This window comes from Harmonia axyridis, chromosome 4 (assembly GCF_914767665.1).
Source record: "Harmonia axyridis chromosome 4, icHarAxyr1.1, whole genome shotgun sequence".
NCBI lineage: Eukaryota > Metazoa > Arthropoda > Insecta > Coleoptera > Coccinellidae > Harmonia > Harmonia axyridis.
In genome coordinates this window covers 36,219,883-36,243,848 of record NC_059504.1, presented here as the reverse complement: position 1 = coordinate 36,243,848, position 23,966 = coordinate 36,219,883, and the positions used below count along the sequence as shown (strand labels likewise).

The 23,966-nt window shown below is 33.8% G+C and overlaps 1 protein-coding gene across 8 annotated transcripts in view; it reads left to right on the top strand.

Moving 5' to 3' along the window:
* LOC123677480 (maternal protein pumilio-like) overlaps nt 1–23,966 on the top strand; it is a 140,441-nt gene that overhangs the window by 27,987 nt on the left and 88,488 nt on the right. For 6 of the 8 annotated variants that reach the window (XM_045614025.1, XM_045614026.1, XM_045614020.1 and 3 more), the window contains 2 exons: nt 221–518; nt 12,055–12,397. In XM_045614025.1, the coding sequence (XP_045469981.1) occupies nt 221–518; nt 12,055–12,397 (641 nt within the window). The remainder of the gene's footprint in view (nt 1–220; nt 519–12,054; nt 12,398–23,966) is intronic. The other 2 variants (XM_045614024.1, XM_045614022.1) reach the window with 1 other exon arrangement.

Genomic DNA, 23,966 nt, shown 5'->3' with positions numbered 1-23,966 from the left:
TCATTGGAAAACCCCCCTATTTTATTTTGGCTCAGACCATATCCACTAGCTCCTTCCATTCCAACAATTACAGTTTTCTATTTTTCGAAAAAAGCAAGTTCTTGACCATAGAACTTTCATACGTCGCTCTTGACATTTGGGTCTTCTTATTCGGCAATACGATGGTCATATTTCATAATTAATTTTTACATTGTACCATTCTTACGATTTCTTCTTGCAGTTGAGCATCCCATGTCTGCTTCACTCATCAACCGCAGAGGAGGTTTTCCTGGAGGGGACACTGGTAGTATTCTGTCCCCCCGTGGATCAGACAACGGTGCTGGTTTGGGGGTGAAGATGGTGGAGTACGTCTTGGGTACGTCGCCGACAAATAAGGACATGAGTGGACTGGAGCCCAGAATGAGAGCACTTCATTTGGACGAAAAAGACAAAGACAAACCACAGAGTCCAAAGGAGGTCGAAGTTAATGGACAAGTTTTGCAGAACGGACAGTTGTCCGAAGATGATAAAGGATTCAAGTGAGTAGACATACTTCTGATTTTTTTCGAATTTAAGCTTTCGGAATTCGGGTATACACAATGAAATAACTCAAAAATTGAATCAAAGTGAATTGTATGACCTTAAGGAAGGTTGCTGAATTCCTCAATAATTAGTAAGGTTTATAAACGAAACAATGAAAAGTAAAAACATTATCGAGGGTTTGATCTAGAGTCATTTCAAAGTAAATTACTTTTATTTCGCTAACTGTCAACAGCCTTGATCTATTCATGTTCTATGACTGTCACCGCATTATTTTATGTTAATATGACAGTTCCACGATTTGACAGTAGTTCATATTTGTCTATTTCCATAGTCTCTTCGGAATGCCCTATTAACTAAAATGAACATTCAGTTTTCATTTCAAATAAATAAAATAAAATTCTCTATGTCTGAAGGCCAATCCTTTTTTTCTGCGATAACTGGTCAAACAAAATCGTGCGGTAATATCTAAGTTTCACACATACTTCATGGTTATATTCAATTATTATATGTTGGTGTTTGGAACTTCTGCCACTGATTTATCTTTCATCTGTCAAATTTGTTATTCAGAAAAGGGTTATGCTAAACAACGGAATCAATAAACGGTATTCATGGAAATATTCCTTTAATTTAAATAAAAATTCAGTTAATCCGAGAGAATAATGTATAATACTCATACAGAAAGCTCATTCTAACACCCGTTCATTCAATAACTCAGCACTTCCTGGCTCGTTTGGAATTTTAAATTCGTGGAAGAATATCAATGCATTCTAACCTTTACTAACCCTTACTTACCCTTTATATCATTTCCGGCTTGTCTGATAACCTGAACTTGGCTTTGTGCTGCCGTTTTATTACGGTATGATTCTGGCAGTAACTTCCACGTTGTCGATGCGATAACTAAAGGTGAAAAAATTCGCTTTGTCGATCGACTGAAAAAACCTAAATCAATGCTCCCAACGTGTTGGAAAATATTGAATATTTTTCGCAAGGTTCTTTGATATACATTTTCTAATGTGGTTCCCTGGTGTCCGCGTATCGGATATATGTAATATAAAATACCGCTAGAAGTTGATGTCATTGACATTTGTTTATCTTTGACATTGGTTTATGGTTTGGACCAGGTAGATTTTGATAATAATTTATATGATAAAAGACAAGTTTTGTTTGGGGAAGTCGGAAAAAACATTTAATATTGCATAGACAAAAGATGGAATCGAGTTGAATTTCTGCATATAGATATAAAATATTAATTTCCAGCTTAGTGCAAATTTTTTTTTTGTTTAAATTTTCCGTGTAGATCCTTAATAAAAATTTCAAACCTTGCCAGTTTCCACCATATAAACCATATAAAATTTGAGAAGAATATCGATAAAAATAACCCATACTTTTTTAAGGAAGAGATTGATTGAAATTTATTTTGTGTCAAGTGATAAAATAATCAGAATCACTTATCACGTGATATGTAGTAGTGAAGTTGTCTTCAATAGAACTTCAATGACGAGCTTTCAAAAGCTACTGACAGCAATTCATTGATTATTTACAATTTTTTATTTCAACAAATGATTTATTGGTTTGGAATACTGCCTAATGAAAAAATTTTTTTATTCCATCATAATGGTTCACAAGCATGAACTCGTGCAATGAAATCCAAGAATAAATAAAATATAGTAGTTGAATAATATAATCAGAACTAGTTTTCTATGAAATTTTTCAAGACATTTACTCGGAATTTAAGAAAGGACACAAATGATTCGCGTCTGGAAATATTTCAACAGACAGGCTAGGACGATGCGAAAAATGTTGGTAACCTTATTCGCATGAAAATATCGATTTGATGCGATTTTGGAGGAGAACCTGAAAAGTCCATTAGTCGACGTTGACGACAATTTGGACTAGGCGAATAAATAACATGAGGCATATTACGAAAGTATTTAGCTCTGAAAGCATGCGGTTTCAGCAGGGTGGCAACCTACCTTCATTTGCGAATGAAATTTTATTGCCAACTGCAGTAGCCATTACGAAGGAGATGTAAGATGTAATGCCAGTTGTTCATCATCATGGGATGTGACACCCTTTGCTTTGGGGATCACGTGGCTAATCAAGTCTGCAATTGATGCATGAATTGAAGGATGAAATTATTCTTGGTAATGCTGAAATGAAATCAACGTGATGCTAGCCTATCTACGAATTTTGAATGCTGAAAATGCGAGACTGACATATTTTTTGAACTATTCATTTCTCGGATTCCGACGTGTAACCTTAACATTGAAAATATAATGCAATACTTCAAATATATTTAAATACGATAATTATTCAAAACCGAAATCTTAAATTTGAGCTTTTGCAAGTGTTTAGTTTTGGGTGTTAATCTTCGGGCAGTTATAAAAGCTCTGGATACTAAGAACATGAACTGAAAACTTCGGCAGAAGTTTCAATTTTTCAATGAATTTCAAACGACGGATATGGGTTGAAATAAAAACCCTAAAACGGAGTTTCAGGGACTAGTGTTGAAATCGAAAGAACCTATTATCGGTGTAGGCCAAAATTGTCCATATGATATCGAAACAACCGAACACCAATGGTGTATAAATTATTATCATTAAGGTGTGTTATTGCAGCCTTCGAAAATTTCAGAGCTTGTTGCATCATATACAGAGTAATTCAACTTTCAGTAGACCATATCCATCAATGGCTTATTAATGCAATGTAAGAACAACAAAATTCCTATTTCGTTCCGAAATGAAGATGCTTGTTGATTAAATACAGAAATATTAATTAAGAAAACATTAATCTGTAATGAACGATAAATGTTAATAATAACTATTCAAATTGCTCGCACGTGATTCTACGTATTCATGTTTAGGAATGGATCATGGGAATTTTAAATGGCTGAAACCAATTCCTAGTTTCCTATTTCATTTCATAATCATGTATTGAATGAGTTGTACCATTATACACTACGCAATGCATAATAAATGACACTTGATCACCATACACTGCAATCAAATGGATTGAGATAGTGAACAATTTAGTTCACTCGAGCCTACTCTTCAATATTGTTTCAAAATGTGTTTTTTTTTCTGGAAAACGCTCGATCCGATTTTTTTATAAAGGTGTTCCGCTTTTGAATCGAAGCTCAGCTAATTACTGACTTTTTGATGATTGTGAACACTACTGGGTGTTCAAAATAACACGATGAATTGATGAATAATTCAATCTTAATAGCGGGTTTATTCTAAATTGCATTATGAGTATGAGTAGCTAATTTTATTATTTCCGAAAATTCTCTACCAAATAAGACAATAAAATAAAGGTATGTCATTTGGAATAATATTAACGATGGATTGAATTAGTCGTCAATGAATTGTTTCATTTTGCAAAGCAGGTAGATTTTTCAATGATTACCAAAAAGTCTGTGCTTACCTCCATTCTTCTAGAATTCACTTTCAATGTCTCATTTTAATGAATGCATTCATTAATAGGTTCATTCAATGACCCTCAAATTTATGAAAAATCGAAATATATCAAAAACAGTATTATTTAAGCAAAAGAAAATTCGGAAAAATAAAACAGGTGTTCCATAAGAAAAAACATGTTTTTTGGTACACCCTGTGTATTTCAAAACGATTTGAGAATGTGGTTCTAATTGAGCATAGTGATGTGGAAAAAAAAAGTTCAGCGCTTACCGTAATATTGATTGGCTCAATTGTGGAACACTCTTTATTGTAATAAATAAAACGGCTAACATTTGGAAATACTTGATACTGACTAGCGACTGCCAGCGTTCAATAAGATGCCTGCTATTTCGTTTGTTTGTCATCTTGGGTAGGGTTATGCGGTACTGATGATCCCTAATAAGGGTGAAACCGGTATATCGCTATCCTCCCTTGATGACAATCATTCTCCTTGGGTTACTTTCGATTATGAATCCTACGTAATGGCGTGGAGACCTTCTGTCTGACAACGGTCGTGTGGATGGCATTTTCCTATTGCTGATACATTGACCGGATAAATAGTTAATATCGTATGATATGATTACTTCATTGGAAATTTCACCTATTTTTACTCTTTATTGTAATTTTAGTATGCATTTTGGAAAATGCGAATTTTGGAACGCAGATCAACGGGGTGTCGCAATTATTTTTTCCAAATGGTTTGCAACTTTTAACTGTCTATTTTATTTGTTACAATTTCATTCTGGTTTTGTGCTTGAGAAATTATTCAACTCAGAAATCAATTCCTCGCAAAATTTTGAGATAAATAATCAATTCCTTTTAGAAACGCGGTCAAATCTCTGTTATGAAGCGAAATGGAAGGCGTCTCTTATTTATTCATAATGTTTTCCTGAAAATATTATCTATAATAATTAAGTGTGCACTTAAATTTGAATCATTCTGTATATCGTATAGTTTTTTCATTTCACGTTTTAGATACGCCCCCTCCACTCGCGATTTCGGTTTCTCCAACCTCGAATACGACGCGAAAAGCGCACAATAACGTCAAGATGTGTGCGGGTATTGTGTTATTTGAGGATTTCGACATCGGATGTTCTCCCCAATGTCGCGGCATTGATGCTGGCAGCCGGCCTGCTCTCGTTTTGCCTCTATGTTCGGCCTCGACCTTGGCCCTCTGAACATTTACACACGAGATTTTTCCACCTTGGACGGTTTTTTGGATCGGCCTCGCTTGGCGATGTTAACGTTTTCGGTATATATTGTGTCTAAATGTGGACCTTTAGAATGGGTATCGCGAATTTCACATAATGGTTTCGTATATTCCAATTTATTGGTGCGGCCGAGTATGAATCTGCTGCTTTTTAGGACCTCGAATCAAATATCCACTTTTTCGTGTCTTTGATTTTTTAGGTGGAGGTTTTTGTGCGTAACAAAAAAAGACACTTGGTTTATTATTTCCTTTTATAATGTAATATAAATCGACACGTGGATAAAACATGAAATTTTAACGTAGGAAAATTTTAATGGTTATTTTGCCAAAATGACCGTTTTTTTAAAGTAAGCGCTTTAATACTTGATGTATTTAATGAAGGAATTCATTCATGTATACTTTGATATGTGGGTGGGAAAATTTAGATGTTTTAGCACTACTTTTGAATCAGAAGAGATGGACAAAATGTGATACCTCATTTTCGTTCTCTTTTTCTGAGAAACTAATAGAGTTAGTATTCATTTGTTGCCACCCCCTTTTGTTTTCGAGTTATAAGCGAAAATTGGAAAAATGGCGATATCGAAAAAAAAATGTATCTCCACTAATACTAATAACAATAATGATGATAGAGCACTCTTTACGTAGAATCCACTGGCGTGATTTTGTTTTTACCAGGATTTTCAATTACGAAGCTATGACCCAAAGTTATTTTTTTTTAATAAGAACTCTAGATTTCTGTGCAATTTTTTGAAAGCTTATTTTTACTTATTTGAAAAATATGCAACATTGCATAGTTTGTATCAATTTAAATAATAAAGAATGGTCAGAAACCCTTTTTTCATCTAATACTCTCAATGGTTCTGTGGTATATACGGACCGTTTGACACTTTTCATTGGTCAACAAAATTTTTCTTTGACAGAATTTTGTAGGTTATAAATGGTTAATCTCTTTGAATTTGTGAACAACTGAAAGTTCTTAATGGGTATTTGTCTCATAATTGAAATAATGAAGTTTTTGAGTGTTATTTGTCATGGAAAAATGTTCATAAACAATAATCTGATAATTAAAACGACAATTGTCAATGTCAATGTCCCCAACATAGTTAGATTACGTTGTCGGATTGTGATATATTTTCAAATCCATAATTTGACTATATCATTATGAATGTATATTATATTGAATTAAATTATTTGAGTGATTCTCAATTAAATATGCAAATTTGAATGTTTGGAATCTGATGATTTTCTTCATTGTCAAATTTATAGTATGCAGAATATTTATTATTTTCTTTATCTACCTGCTGAAATCTAAGGTTTGGCAACTATTGCTCTCCTAGTGTCATCGGTTGTTTCACGTCGTTTGGCGCGCTTGAAGTTTGTTTTCTGAATTTCTGATATATTTAGGTATTCATCTCAATATATTTTGAGTTGATATGAAACGTTGATTCACTATTGGACGTAAGCAGTTTGTTCTTTGTGGAGAAACTCGCGAATCGCGTGAAATATCGTATCAGTGATATGATTTCATTTCCGCGCGCTTTATGTCAAATTTGATAGTTAATGTTGGAATAAAATTTGCTCACTGAAAATGACATATCGTCGGCTAAGAGTGTAAATCTGCCTAGTCCATTTTGAACAATTTCACAGGAGACCAAAAAAACCGTACAGTACAGTGTTATAATAATAATAATAAGAGAGTTTATTCATGAAAATACATTCAATAGAGTTTATTGAATGTATTTTCATGAATAAACTCTCTTATTATTATTATTCTTTTATATTGTTGAAAGAGCTTTCCAATTAGGATTTTCCTCAGAGTAATAAACACATATAGAGGGAGCATATATGCTCCCTCTATATGTGTTTATTACTCTGAGGAAAATCCTAATTGGAAACCTCTTTTAACAATATAAAAGAATATAAGAATCCTGGATGTAAATTATTCATTGTTTTCAATAGGAAGTATTACTCCCCAAAAGTTTCAGACCATGAACTCTTAAATGTTAATTTTATAGATGCGAAAATAATGATAAACCCGCAGCGTTCAAATCCTCTATTCTGACAAACTTTTCCGAACTTTCCATGTGGCCCAAACTTTCATCGACCCGAGTAATAAATTATAGCCTATCAAGGTTTGTAGAAAATGCATCTGTCCCGAATCTGGTTCGATTTTAATTTCGTTTTTTTCCAACTTGATCATGGATATCTTAAAATCGCAGTTATTGCGGAAGTCTTGCATACCCCTGTTACCCAATGATAGAAACGAAGATACGAATCATTTTCGAATAAATACGCACGTTGGAAGACCTGATACCGGATGTTTGCGATCGACTCTCCTGATAATCGCTTAACCTATTTGTTAATTAACTTTTTTTTCCAACGATTTATCGTAAATGCAACGACGATTGTCGAAACAATGAAATATTGGAAACGATATATTCAAGGTTGGTTGCGAGTTCCAGCTGAAATACGAAATTGATGCAATTCACCAGGATGAATGGGTCGTTATTAAAAAGAAAAAAATAATTGAATCTTCGTTTGAACAGTTGCTACAAATTCAACGTCGACAACGTCCATTATGTTGTGCTGGTTGGATTGAAAATTTTCTAAGGTTTTATGCATTTTGTATGCACTAGAAATTATAAAATGATTTTCCCGTGAAATATTTTTGATTGAATCAAATTATGCTTGTGCTACTTTTCGGTTATCAATATTGGGATTTTTTTGTTAACAAATTTATCATTTATTTATAATTTTACTCCTTCATGTTTATCCCAGATCGGATTTCGAAACAAGGAAGATTAATACTGATTAGCAGTCTATGTTAGTAACAAATTTCATGCAATTCAGAGCTCTTTTCGTGACTGAGAACAGCTGTAGTAGGATTTCATTTCGTTAATTTTTTTTTTGATACTTTTTTATTTTTGAATAACAATTGCTTCACTGTGGGATTATTCATTGAAAATAAGCATTTGAAATTTTTTGAATTTTCATCCATATTCCAACATGATTGTAGTAATATAACAAGGTTTCAATTTATTTATTCTATGTTGACAAGTTGTCGAGAATAGTTTTTATGTTGTTGCTCTCTTGATCTTCAGCCAAAAAGTTATTGATAGTTTCATTATTATAGAAAACTAAAAATCATAAATCAGTATTTTTCAGATATTACAATCCTTATATATAGGGTGTACCATTTCAGTTTGAATATAGGACAATTTTGATTGTGTGACTCACTGACTGAAAATTCCCAAGTCTATTCGTTTATGAGATAAGCACCCATGCAGGGACATTTATTAAAATTTAAAGCTGTCATTAAAATTTTTATCATTTAGTTAGAGGAGCCTATTGGCTACCTGCAGCGTTCATTGGAGGATTGAAATTTTACTGCAGCATTAAATTTTAATGAACGTTCCTGCTACTGGGTGACAATGCTTAAACACCTTGTTTCAGGCATTTTATCAATAATTTCGAACCGATATAACTGCTTAATGATATAAATTTTTTCATGAAATCTTCGGGGATTAAATCTAGAAGAACCAAGAAAATTCGGTCCTAGTAGATAGTCAGTAGCGCAGGCCCGGACTGAGATAATTATATATTTGATGCTACATCTAGTGAAACACCTTGTACATCAAAGTTCTCAAAAAAATATATAAGGTTTATAAACTACATTGAACAATATTAAATTAGTCTTATACTACCACAATTCGTATTCAATATATACAGGGTGTTTCCTAAACATGCGGCAAAAATTCAGGGGGTTGTTCCTTGGAGTATTTTAAGCATGTTTTGTCCTTGGATGATTTTTGAAAAACCTCTTTGTTTCGAAGATATAGGGCGAACAACATTTTTCATATTTTTAAAATTAATAATAGTTTAAATAAAAATGCGTACCGCACTGTGTTTACTAAGTAGGTACAATTTATTTTTAAATTTGTTTAACAACATTCCAATTACTAAAAACGGCCAGTTTTTTGACTAAAAATTGATAAGTGCAGATGGTAAAGGAATACAGATTAAACACGGTTTTCATTTGAATTCGTTTTGTGATGTATTAGCAATTTTTAGAAACTGGCCGTTTTTAGTAATTGGAATGTTGTTAAACAAATTTAAAAATAAATTGTACCTACTTAGTAAACACAGTGCGGTACGCATTTTTATTTAAACTATTATTAATTTTAAAAATATGAAAAATGTTGTTCGCCCTGTATCTTCGAAACAAAGAGGTTTTTCAAAAATCATCAAAGGACAAAATATTCTTAGAATAGTCAAAGGAACAACCCCCTGAATTTTTGCCGCATGTTTAGGAAACACCCTGTATACTTCAAATCACTGTCATTGCGGACCTGCTAATCTCCGTCTAATGGGTTGATCCATATTGCACAATAGTTGAATAATTGAATCTCACAACTCTCAAAGGTCCAAATACACAACAACAATTTTGGAATTGCGGGTATTGTTCCTTCAAATGAATATGTAACGAATGAATTTTATGCAAATATTCATCATGTTGAATTTGAATTACCAATAATAGCGATATCATTAGCTGAAAGAGTTTTCTAAGAAAAAATGCTCTAGAGGTAAAAGCAAGATCTAGTAAGGTATAGTTAATGAATAGAAATAAATATTTCAATCTCGATGTTTTGAAGCATTTTCTTCTAAGCATTTATCTAATAAATAATGAAGTGATTCACAATTTATTTGCGAAAATTTTCGCATTTCTTCTATACACTTTTTGTTCTTGGTATTTCGTTCGCTACTAGTTTTTATTTTTCTTTTCTATTTTGACCACATCACAGGAAATTTGGTTCAATTATAGGTTTTTATACAACATTGATCCTCCATGCTCGACAGAACGGTCCATGAATATTTAAGGGACAAAAATCAAGCAATCAAATAAAAAAAAAATATTGAACTGTGCAGTGTTACTATTTAGTAGTTGATCATGATTAAAACAAGTTTTATACTTTATACGTTTTTACTATCAATAAAATGTTTAATGGCCAATTTTATTGGTAGTAAAAACATATAAAGCATAAAACTTGTTTAAAAAAAATAATTTCCCAGAAACTTGGCAACACATGATAATGAAATTGAAAACTTATATTACCGCGATGGTACTGAATATAATATTTTTCATTATATAATTATCGTTTCAGTCATTCATATTCCCTTCTGCATATTAATCGTCTCAATTAATCAGAAATCAGGATACATATAACATATATTGTCAGGATGTCTCAGAATGTAATATTTTTTTCACCGCAAAGTATGGGCGTTTATCATTTCGGAGTTTTTTTTTCCATATTTTCATATTCTCCTCTGAAACTCCCACAACAGTCCATGACCATGTGGTTAACGCTATGGTTTGACCCTTCCGCGATGAATCACAGGCAGGTTCGAGTCCCGAGGGAGAATTGGTTTATTTTATAAATTTCTTGAAACCTTTTTTTTTCAATTATTTTGCTATCTATCAGATAAGAAGAAATAATAGAACACAGTGTTCTTTATCGCGTCTTTCATAAAAATAGGCTATATGAGAATGATCAATGAATAGTGAAAAAAAAACCACTTTGAATCCAAAACTTCCAAATTTAGACCTTCTCCCTTCTCTAACGTTCCAAGGTGTTGAAAATTGATTCGTTTCTTGGTGCGTTTCATTTTTGTGTAAACTATGACGTTAATCTGTTGTTTGATTCCGACGTAAAAGAAAAACAAACAAATATACCAATGACTGGCATCTAATTTCGAAAATTATGAACAATTCTTCCATTGGCTATTTTTAGATCCTTCGAAATGGAATATAGCTTGTAAACATGGACTTTTCAGTAGCTATACAAATGATTGAATTTTCGCGATGAGCCTGGGGATTTATTTCGTAATCAAACTGAGTTGCTTGGACACATCACAAGCCTGTAGGAATAGTTAGAGGTGAAAAAAAATCTAGAATTCGGACATTGATTTATATTTGACGTCAAACTGTTATATAAACAAATCTGAAAACACCGAACTGGACAAGACAATCATGTTAGGATTATCGATAATACGATAGTTCATTCAACAATAGCCGGCATAGTTCCAAATTTTGGTATGAATCATACGAAATAATCGAATATACTCTGATATTCGCCCCAAATCGATTAATGTGTTGGTACCAATAATAAACATTCTACACACGATGTAAACAATTCATTCTTCGCAGAACTGACCAGCCATCAATAACTACCAAGCATGGTTCTTCAACATCTTTCATAGTGACTCCCTGGCTATAACATCGTTTCCGCTCTTTGACATCGTTTCAAGGTCCTGTCAGCCACCTTGGTCGAAGTCATTGACATGCCGCATTGTATCTTGCATGAAGTGGCGGAGCAGCGTTGGTTGCCAAGGTGACGACCCCCTCCTATGACCTACGAACACGCGTTCAGGAAATTCTTCGCCTGTCTAGCGTACTGCCATCTGTACGACCGGTTCAATATTTTCACGTTAGGATAGGTCGGGACTTGAATGATGTCTTCTACGCTACTTGAACGTGGCGCCATCTGTGAACTGATTCTTGCACCCAAGAGAAAGTATTCTGTTCCGTCGTTCTGTAGTTGGGGTTCTACTTCTAACATTTCATAAGAGATGTCGCCAGCTGTTCGAATATTTACGATATCTGATTGATACTTGTTTATTGAATGATCACTTATTTTTCGGAAGTCCTAATGATTTTGGACGATATATATTGAACTTACGAATAACATATTATGAAAATTTTTTATAAAACTCGAAACCGTTTATGTTTCAATGAATACTCTGATCTAATGCAATATTTTGATATTAACATTTTTCACTTTCATATTTTGGGATTCTAATCTTAAATAGATCTACATATTACAGTAGGACGCCTGGCAGCAGACAACCATCACCGGCCGAAGAAGAACTCAGTAAGAATAGTAGTATATTGGACCCAAGCATTGTTGTTATGAAACCGCAGGAGCAATTACCACAGCATATGGCGCACCATTTACCACCACATATGACCCCGCATCTTGGGGTTACACTTGCCGAATCTGTCAATCAGCAGTTTGAGCATTTCACTGAGCAGCCTCCTCCAAACAGTTATGATCAGCAACCACATCAAGGCTATCCTCCGCCACCACAGAGCCACCAGGTGGATAATGCAGTACTCCAGCAGCAGCAACAGCAGCACAATTTTGATGTACAGGTAAGATTTTTTTTATTTCTCAGTAATACAGGGTTCAGTTTGCAAGGCAGAAAATTCGAGACATGATAAAGAATCTAAAAAATATATAAAGACGATTATTATTATTAGCTCAATGACCTATATTCGAAGAAATGATTCGTTTACAAAGTATGCACAGGAAGATCTAGTTTGATTAGAAAAAATTAATTTATTAATTTTGCCTGTACTCGGTGTAAATGAAGCATTTCTCAGATATAGTCTATGGAGTAAATTTATATTATGTTTCGATTTTCTATCCTTCTCTACCACCAGTACATCGAAACAATGATTAATTCATGTGGGACAAAGATATGTCCTAGACATTCTCACAATGAATTATGTGAATACCTTAATGATCATAGGATGAACTGCTAATAAATTGATGCTCTCACATAATGCTGCGAAATAAGATCGGTAAAAACCAAGTATTCGGACAAAATCTAACCTAATCATAAGGTTTTTGATTTGTTCAAAGTTTGAGATGCAATTATACTTTCCACAAAGGGAAATACACTAAATTTGATTGATTGAGCAGTATGTTTGTATTAACTCTATTTGTTTCCACAACTGTAGCTGAGTGGATATTGTTCTGGTAGTTTGCACATGATCTGCATGGCTTATTATCTATTTGTAACTGTAGTTATGTTATTTTTCACCGTGTCCTGTTGCCGAATGCCTTACTATCTTACTGCTATTGGTGGTGGCTGATATCTGTTCAGTTTATCTAAAGTGAACAATGGTTGGTTTGTTTGGTTTTCTTGATCAACCTTATATATTGAAGTTTATTGGAAGACCAAGGAACTACAATATAACTTTAATAACCAAAATAATTAGCTTTTATTTTATCGTTAGTATAACTGATTTGGAACTATAGGAAAGGTAAACATCATGAAAAGTAATTTAATTGAGTTTGTTAGGAGTATATCAAAATAAGGATATTATCTATGCTTTTTTTTCATAGTACCATTAGTCGATTCAGTTTGTTGAAAATCATGTTGTATATCTGTGAAATGGGTCAATTATAGATATTCGCTGGAATATGTATGAGTTTAGATTCACAGCGTGATGACTGCAAGTCTTTAGCATTTTCAGAACTTATAATTTTCTCTGTGTCGAATATAATTATGCATTAACGAAGATTGAATAGATTTTTGGAATAGTAGTTAGAAAAAGATAGACTTTCCAGATATCAAAAGATATCTTTATATGAAAATTAGCTTCTTCTAGCTTTAGGCTCTTGAAAGACCACTTTTGATGTAGATGATTTTTTTGAGCTCTCTTTCCCCGAACAGAGTGCTAAATCCTTACATTTATTTTTCGAATTTTGAGCCGGTAATGATTCCAAAAAATATGGTTTTTGGAAACTCTGTAAAGAAAAACCTAGAAACTTGAAATTTTTAGGGCTTTTGGAAACTGGTATTCGGCATTTGAGTTCGTTACTGGGTATGTTAGACTAGGGGTTCCGTAATTATAGCTATTCGAAATTTTGTTTTGTTTTGTAGATGACCAATTTCTTGCTTTTTCCAAAATTTCATGTACATAACCTAACCAGAACAATTTCAAGAACATCGAAGAAATATACTCAATATATCGGCGACAACGGATCCGACCTAGTTTAGATTTTGAGTATAGTTATTACAGGGTGTTCCAACATTGACCTGACGCTCTTTTACGGTTAATCGCTGAAATTTTTGATTTTTTTTCGACACAGTATCATTTAAGCAACATTTTCAAATTATTCGCAAATATACAGTATGTACCAAAAAATTATAAATAACCGAACATACGTTTTTTCCTACGGAAAACCCTGCTTTTATTTCATTGAACTTTCAGATTGCATGGAATGAATGAACCCTTGTTTCATATGCTTAAAACTCAAAACTTGAGATATTTCAAATTTTCATAAACTGTTGGGTCTTAGGAAAACTTAATTACTTCGAAATTAATTTATTAGAATGATATTTTGAAATTGAATACTGGAAGACCAGAGGTAAGTACTTATTTTTTGATAATCATTGAGACCTCTATTCCGTGTTTAGAAGATGATTCATTGATTCAAACGTTATTATCGGGCTATCCAAATGAAAAACCTATATTTAATTTTTTCATTTTGTAGATAATTTTTCAAACATAGTGAAATTAGCTACCTATAAAAAATGCAGGGGTGCTATTTGGAATGAGCCAGATATTAGTGTTGGAATGAGTCATCAATGAATTATCTCATTTTGAACACCCACTACAGTTCTCAATGATAATCAAAATGCCAGTACTCATCTTCATTCTTCTAGGATTCACTTTCAAAATCTCATTCGAATAATTTCATTCATTCCGGAGTACTAGATTTTCCAAAGGCTCAATTAATGAAAAATCGAAATTTCTCAAAGAAGAGTTGGTTTTAAGCATATGACACATTTGACAAACTTGGGCGAATGAAATCTGAAAATTCAACGAAAAACAGGTTCTATAAGAAAAAAAACATACGTTTCAGTCACACTTTTTTGGTACACACTGTGTATTTCCTAACAATTTGGGAAATTTTTTTGCGGCCAAACAGAATACTGTCTCGTCGATGGTGGAGCATTTTGTATGTATGTATAATAACAATTTCCAACTCAAGTAATACCATTTTGGGCCTGTCGCCGGAACCTCTACAAACCATGTACCAAAGCACATTTTTTTCCTCACAACGTTCCAAAGATTCAATATTAGAAATGGACCAAAAGTCAATATATGTGAATATGAATAATTCTCGGGACATAATCCATGCCCTCTTTGATTTTTAATTAGGAATGCTCAATTTATCAGCGAAACTTACTAGGACTCTGGGGTAGGGTCGAAAGGGGGAGTCGTTTCAATTAAGTGTGCGAATGGGAAGAAAATAAATTAATTTGGCGTCGTCGGGACGCGTCGATAAACTGACAGATTGACGCCTAAGGATCGATATCTCGTAATTATATTGGCTCACCTCGTTTATATAACCCTCGGCTGTGTAACTAGGGGGCTTTTTCCCAATTAATCTCATGTTGTTAGGCGCGGTATAATGGAGTGATGACGGTGCCTCGTTGCGTGGCTCGGCCTAGCCTGGGTGCTGCCTCGCTAGATGGGGTTGTGTGGAAAGGTTGCCGGATTTATGTCGAGTTAATAGAAGGTTACACTTCTCATCCGACGTAGGCGATTACGGGGGTAGTTGTGCCACATTCTGAACGACGTTTTATCGGATAGCGAAGAAAATCTGGCAAATTGAAAACGAAACAAAATGTCTTCTCTGCCTAGCTGGAGTGAATTATTATTATTTTCATCATTTCAATTAAACAATTCTCAGTTGAGTTTAATCTACCTATGAAAGGCCGTAACATTGTTTTCAAAATTTGAAATATTATATAGGGTAAGAACTATTTAGAGGGACACTACAGTTATAACGAAAACCGTTAGTGATACAGGGTGGATTGAATCAGGAAAAAGTTATTTAGGGATCAGTGTGTTGATGTTAATAGATCTAAAATACCCACAACAGTTCTTGAGATATCTCGAAAGAACTGAAAATCGATATTTTCTTTTTTCTGTATAACTCATTTGTTTTAGGATATAACTTCACGAAATTAGGTTTGTAGCCATTATTCAATATGGAGATTCTAATGGTGTCGTCAGATTTTTTTGTTGCTTGATAAGTAACGTCCTATTATTTACTTAATCATGCTGATATAGTATATCCAATTTAACTTGGAGGAAGCCCGAATATTTGATTATACAAGGGTTGTCCAAGTTTCCAGAAATTCCTTTAGGGCTAGTGAAGTTATTGCCTAACAATACTTTCAAATAAACCTCGGTATTTAGCGTATCGCGGTATCCACTTCAAAGGGACATCTGGCCAAGCGTTTCTATGGACTAGTTCAAGTGACTTCGGATATACTATACCAACACTTTACATAGCGTACAACTGGCAATGTCTGTAAAAATCGTTTTACATAATTGAAAAAACTTAAGTGATGGCTTCACATTGAAAAATGAGGGTTGGCAAAACAGTCCTCTATATCACAAATTTGACCCTTTTGACAGATAATAAATAAATCCATGGCAAGAGAGTTCCGAGTCCCAACATATAATGAAATATAACTATCAAATCTGCGATATTCCCATCAAAATCTTGGATACCAAACTAAGTTTCAAGAGTTTTGTGTTTTTTTTCTATATAGCTTTTTCAGTTTTTGAGATATTAAGATCCAGTGATTTTGACAAGCAACAGGGAGATATTTTTTCAGGGGTCAAGCCAATTGTCCATAATAGTTATTTATGCAACAAGTGCAAAAAGTGAATGTTACTCGACGTCTTGTCCGACGAGGCCGTTAGGCAATAAACAATTTTTGCACGAGTTGCATACAACATTTTTTCTACGTTCATGCAAAAAGCAAAAAATGATTTATTGAGGTGCGGCACTAGGTGTAGGAAAATGAAAAGCGCAACTTGAATACTTATTAATATCGATTTGCATTGAAACAGGAACTAATACGTTACGAACAATTTAACTCAAACTTTATTTTTACCCTCAATGTTGAAAGTGAATGAACAATTGGTGCAATTTTCAATATGAATATTTCGTAGTGAAGTACTTTTTAAATCCACTTCTTGATTTGTTACTGCTGTAAACGTACTAGTACTTGGTAACTGTACATCGTTATTTCCTTCAGGCTGAAATATTTGTTTTGCAACACTGAGTTTGTTGAAGTAGAATGACAGATGAGTGCAACAAAAACTTTATTGCACTAGTGCAATGAGGAACTTCTTTTTCCACTAAATATAGTTCAATAAAGTTTTGCTTTTTGCATGAATGTAGAAACATTTTTTTGTAGTACGCGTCTGGTGGATTCTAACATATGAAATGAATTCTTTAATTTGTTCATAAATTCTTTGTCTCTTGTGATTTTCAATCGTCGCCGATTGTTATTGAGAAAAAAGTAAAATCATGTTTTGTCCCTGGTTACATTAAGGTCTTTCAACGGGAAATTCTGTTCTCACACCTAATTTGTCGCTTTCGTATAATACGTCATTATCAAACTAAGTGATGTTGATTCACGCTCGATCAATTTGCAAGTTTTTCCTGTCTTTGACACGAATGTTATTACTTTTATGCCTCCAGTTCTTTGCCTACGAACTTCTTAGCCGGTGCGCTTCAAAATCACGACGTGGAAACAATTTGCGACACGCTCTTTCACAAATAGAGGCATCGCCTTGAGTTTCTACAATCGTTGAACACAGCTTAGAGGCAGGTTTTTTTTTGCGATGAAGGCGTAATTTAAAACTTCCAGGATATTACGCTTGAATCTGGACATTTTGACACACTAATAATGGATGACTCCCATGTGAATTAATTCATCAATGTTATTTCTTTCTCTGAATACTAACATCGATTTCCCCTTTGTTTGGTTGTTGGTTGGGTGCTTTTTTGGTATAAGACATATTGATGGAATCTTCTACCCTGCTTATCACTGACAAGGCATAGATTTTAAAATCAGAATTCCAAAAGGATGGTCTCAGCTTGTAAAATGATTGAAGTCGACAAGACATTGAATAAAAGAATAAAATTATATGGCTACAGTGCTGGCGAAACAATTGTTGTCAACATTAAAATACTTGATAAGGTATTCTCATCAAACAAGGACTGAACTCGGTATGATAAAAAAGTTATTATTAGTTTGCATCTGTCTTTGTATAAATATTACTCCGCTACATTTGCGAATGGGTTCTTAGCTCATTACTAGAACAAGAGTCTTTTTGTAAAGTTGAGATCCTCCAACAATTTTTCCAATTAGTCGGAAACTGTCTCGTTGTAATTTGTCTCCATTCAACTGGAAAAATGCTTTTGCTTCATATTTAAATTTACCCTCCTCATTCATAGTCTTCATGTTCAAGTTTGTCATCAGTCCGTTGATATGAAGCGGAGGCAAAGTGCTATTATTTCAGTCTAAAAAGGACATGTAATTAACACTTTGAGTTCGTTTTGAAGTTCACCTCTTTCCGGCCAGTTTCTTTACATAATCTTTATTCTTTGCGCCATTGTTTAACAGACAAAGAAAACGGCAATATTCTATAATTTTGGTTAGAAGCTGCGTTGGAATTTCTATAATTTTCAATTATCTGCATATCAAGGATTTCGTTTTATTTTGAACCTGCATATTTTCAAGGTATCTATCAAGTACCTATATGATACAGAAAACAATTCTGCCAATAAACATTTTTCAATGCAAAAATTACTACACAATGTTTATGGAAATGTTCATTTAATTTCAATAAAAATTCAGTGAATTACAGAATAGTTATGACCCTATTTTCGTGTCTAATCCCGAATTCATTCATTCTGTCACATTTTGTAGATCAAAATCGTGTGAGAATATCAGAGATTCGGACAGATTTCATGGTTATATTTTATTATTATATGTTGGTACTGGGGACTCACCTGTCACTATCTATCATCTGTCAAATTTGTGATGAAGAAAACTGTTTTGCCAAATGGTAGTGTTAAATGCAAAACTCACTAAATGACCTTATGGAAACATTCCATCTATATAAATTCTGTAAATTAGAGAAAAATACTCGACACTCTTACAGAAGGCTCATTTCTGATATTCGTTCATCAGAAAACACGCCAATTCGTGGCTCCTTTTTTAATTTGAACTCTTGGAAGAATGTCAATGCCTTTTAGTATTTCAAATGTCAAAGATGTAAATATTCATGTTTTATTAACTGTTATAGTCACTGAGGTTACGTTAGGACACAGAACCAAGTCTAGAGAAAAGGGATTAGGTTCTCATTCTCAATCGTATTAGATCTCATCGATGCCTAAGTAATTTTGACAAAAAAAATACATTAATACAAATAATGGCCTTACATGTTTCTTACATATTCGGGATAGCCAGGGTAATTTCGAACATTATTCAAACCACGTTTGGTTGGCTTTTATTTCGCGCGCTGTAATCAGCAACCCGGTCCGTCCGGCGTTTCTGGCCTTTGTCGGTTTGCTATCATCAGGACCACCCATATCAGACGGAATGCGTTACGGATGATCTATCGATTCTAGCAAACGCCATACCGGAACCGCACACACACACGGGATATAAAAAATGAGATTGGATACATGCCAACTATTCACTACACGTTATCAGCGCAACTTTATTGTTTGAACGTGAAATGTGGCATGCCGAAAATTCGGCATCAAATTAATTTTGCTTTTATTTGTCGAGCGTGAAGAGCAAACATAGTTCAGTTGTTCGCGCTGAAAAAACTTTGGGAGATTCGAATCGATTGTTGAATAAGTTTCGATGGATAGCTGCAAAGCTTTCCATTGTTTCGCTTTTGAATATGAGCGAAATGCTCGTGAATATATGAAATTTTTTGAATTTATTTAATATTGGACAAGTATAGTCTGATGGAATTCCAACGTCAATAGGAAAATAAATATGGCTATATAATGCAGAATATTTTTTACATGGATGTACCTATGTAAGCGGAAATATTTTTGTTTTAACCCTTTCAGTATTTTCATAACTAGATTAATTTGTTTTCCAATTTGTTTCATTACTGCATTTTATTCGGTTCACGTTATATCTAGATTCCATTTTATTATTATTATTTATTTAACTTCTACCAATTATTGAGCTCTCATTCTCTGAACAGAGGAGTATCATCAGAAACATATTGCAATTTTGCATTTTGTAAACTTTTCAAATTGAAAAATTATGCATATTCTACAACAATATGCGTTGAGCAATGCTAGAACTCGTTGCACTAAACTGATTTGCATATTATCCATATCTTTTCGTTTTCCGATTTTTATATTTTTGGCGTAACGTGATTCATTTCAAAAGTGTATAATGAAAAGATGTTTGGTTCTTTTTTCTTATTTTTTTGTCGTTAGTGAAGAAATTGAAATTTTTCATCATATTTTTTGAGTTTTGGTCAATTATTTATTTATTAATTCGTCATTATGAAATTTTCATGGAAGTGATATCAAATATTGAAAATATTAACCAATATACAGAGTGGGTTTTAAGTATGATACGCATCTTTCATCTTGGAACGGATCTCACGATTTTATTGATTAATTTTGGAATTCAAGGATCTTGTGATATGGCCGATAATATGGTAGTACATATATTATTGTCAGATCTTTCCTTGATAATGAACTTCTCAAATGGACCACCCTATATATTTTTCCTTTTTTGAAATCCTTAAGAAATACTGACAATTCTTCATGTATCGTTCCCTATACCTAAATACCATAATAATAACTTTGACATAATGGCATTTAGGTATAGGGAATATTAAATTGAAACTCACTCTGCATAAGTACTCACTTGCCTTTCTTGAACAATCTAAAACAATTTCTATTGTATTTTCTGTGAACCTCATTGGTAACTAGTTAGGAGTTTCACGAGTATAATTCTTTTAAAAAATAATCAATTTGCACACATTTGCTGTTTTTCTGTTGCAACATATGCACATTTTTTTAATTTACTGTAACTCACAGTCCTCTTTCGATCTTAGCAATATATAATATATAGTCGCTGGGTAACGGAAATTGTAATAATTATGTATGAATCGTAAAACGCGTGAACTGGTACTTGGATTCATTAAACCTAAGTGGGTCATCAACCTATTATATTGAAATCAATTTCTGCTACAGTTGTGGTTTTCAATCGAGGTGAATCAACGTTTCATCACTGGTATGATGAGGCTCTCGATATACAGTGTAATGGATACCTACATACTCCTCCATCGAACGTAGCTTGGATAGCTTTAATATTGAAAATTATACATGAAAATTTCGAGAATACTTCAATAGATTTATAGCTCAGTTTTTTGTGTCCATCGTTTTTCGATGAGTACCATAGGGTGGTGCAGTAAGAGAGGCCCAAATGTTTTGCGCGCCAATGATTGGATGAATTCTTTAACACTTTTTACTTACAGCAGTAATATTTTATTATGCACCAAGCGTACTTACTACAGAATCATTATTTTGTAGTAAGTAGTATATAAACAATAAATATCGTTGAATGGCTTACCTTCAATTAAACATTTGACGCTTCGGATGACGGTTCTGTTTGACATTGAAACAGGGCTGTGAAATCCGGAGCCAGTACAATGAATCGTTTTTGGCTATTCGCATTTGGGTGTTCCCTATTAAAGCTTTCCAAAATATATTCCACTTACAATTCAGTTATTCCCTTATCATTTTGACTTAATTATCGTACCGAGTGAAATTATGTTTGCTTTTACTAGGAAATGCTTCTAAATAATTATGAAAATAAATGAGTGTCACGTGTTGAGTATGTTCCGAACTGTTTTAGGTACTACCCATAAAAAGACGGAGCCGTGAAACACGATACAGCTATCACCGAATTCGAAATATTATGGGTAATCCGAATTACGTTAAGCGGAGTGAACTATATACGACTTCATGAATTACAAATGCTTTCAGACTGTCATTGTCCCGGTGCCCTTATCAACGGCTATTTCATTTAATGAGAAGCAGAAATATGCAATTTCACGAAATAAAACATCGAGCGTCCTATTAAAATGTTCATTAGCCGACCCTCACAAAAAAAAGAGATTCTGTTCTGATGATGACCTGCGTGTTGAGGTTTTTGGAAATTGGTTTCCAATATCGAGGTATCCTGTCGAACGTCTCTGTTCACCCCGAATTGGAAATTGGAGAATTATGCGGTAGAATTGAACTAAGGTTTAGACCGATATTAAATCGAAATGCTGTATCTGTTAGGTTCCTATTAACTCCCAGAATATCCTTCGATAGTAATGACTTCTTCATATGATTGTCGAGCTTGGAAGCAGGAAGCTCATGGGTGCTATTAGAAAAAAGTGACCTTGAAAGAAAGCAGCGGAGCAAACAGCGAAAAAGCATATCTAATAACAATGAACCAAAGTTCGTTGAACGATTTCTGTTTCGGTTCACGGCTCGTGTTCAGTATTGTACTGTAGATCGTCTTACTATGTGAAAATTGGCTCTATTACTGGAAAAATGTAACGTGCAAATAATGCTATGGGTGTACACAATGGAATAATGATTCAATCTCGTCTAGAATACTTCAACAACCCGAGACTCATTAGGGTAAATTTTATATTATGTTTAACACAATATTCTGGTAACTAACAGAATTTTCTCACAAGTTTTCGAAGGAAATATAGAATATCATGTTGCTGGCTTTGAACTAGGGGTGTTGTGAAATTCGACTAAATTTTCGAAAATCCATAACACCCGCTCTATTTTCTAATAGAGTGGGTGTTATGTTCTCTAAGTTTTCGTTTTCATCGTGGAATTATACCAGGAAATGCTCAATAGAACACGGAATATGTTTTTTAATCGAAATTTATTCTATCGACTTCAGAGTGGAATGGACCTCTTCCGAATTAATATCTTCTATTACGCCAATGAATAATTTAATCATAAAAAGTTAAAGTTTGGTTAAGTATAAGAGTAGTGTAAGCTAAACTTTCGCCCAATAAAGACGATAATTATTATAAAGAACTTGGTTTGAAGCACACTTTCAAGAATCGATTTCAATACTCTCTACGAATTACGTTTTATATTTTCTATAGGAAGGCTTCGACTCGGACTGATATTTTTTGGAATGAAAAAAATCAAAGAATTTCATAGGAATATATCACAGGAATCGGTTCAATGAGATTTGAGTTTTCGACCAGAACTTCATTCATTATGACTACTTCACTCTTTCTATAGATGAGAGCTCTGTGTCAAAAAACGGTCGGCTATGTATCCTGAGCAGCGATATCTCAAAGGCCTGTAAATATTCTACAAGTGAGATTTCTGAAGCCATCTCGCCCAGATTCAAAGGACTACCTTCAGTTATATTTCGATCTTGAGTTCAGATCGGATGTTTTAATCTCTTCTGTGTACAAACGCGGGTCCAAGGGGGAACTAGGGGAAAGTCAGCATCTCTCTCCCCTTTAAAATTTTGCTGACAACCACCCATAGAATTTGACATACTAAAGGCAAAAATAATTACTAGAATTTATTTTGACTCAATTTCTGAAAAAATGATTCTCAGTCGGTCTTGAGCGACGTACACGTTTTCGATTCTTCAGCATCAATAACTTGTCCCAACAGAATTCTTCTACAAGATCCACTATGTCCGACTGAGAAGGTTCTTCACGAGGACCCAAAAAAAAAAATTTTGTTTTTCGCACTGTGATAATGCATTCTTTAGTTCCATAGACGTTTTAGTAAAGGCGTAGTTTTGAATTGACAAATATCGAAATATGACAGCTTCGAAGGTAACAGCTTCATTCAAAAGGAAGCTTCTTATTGAAAAACCCCGTATAACTGAATAATAGATTAGGCTCTGACCCCACGTGGAAATGGAGGACAGTAGTGTCATCGACGAAAAGAATTTCGATAACCTCGTCAAGCGGGCTTTTTAAACGATCAATTCGCGGTGAAATATCGAAGGGGTGTTCGAAAATTGAGCCGCACCTCCATCAATTCCGTATATACCGCTTTATCCATCCACATCGAGTGTCC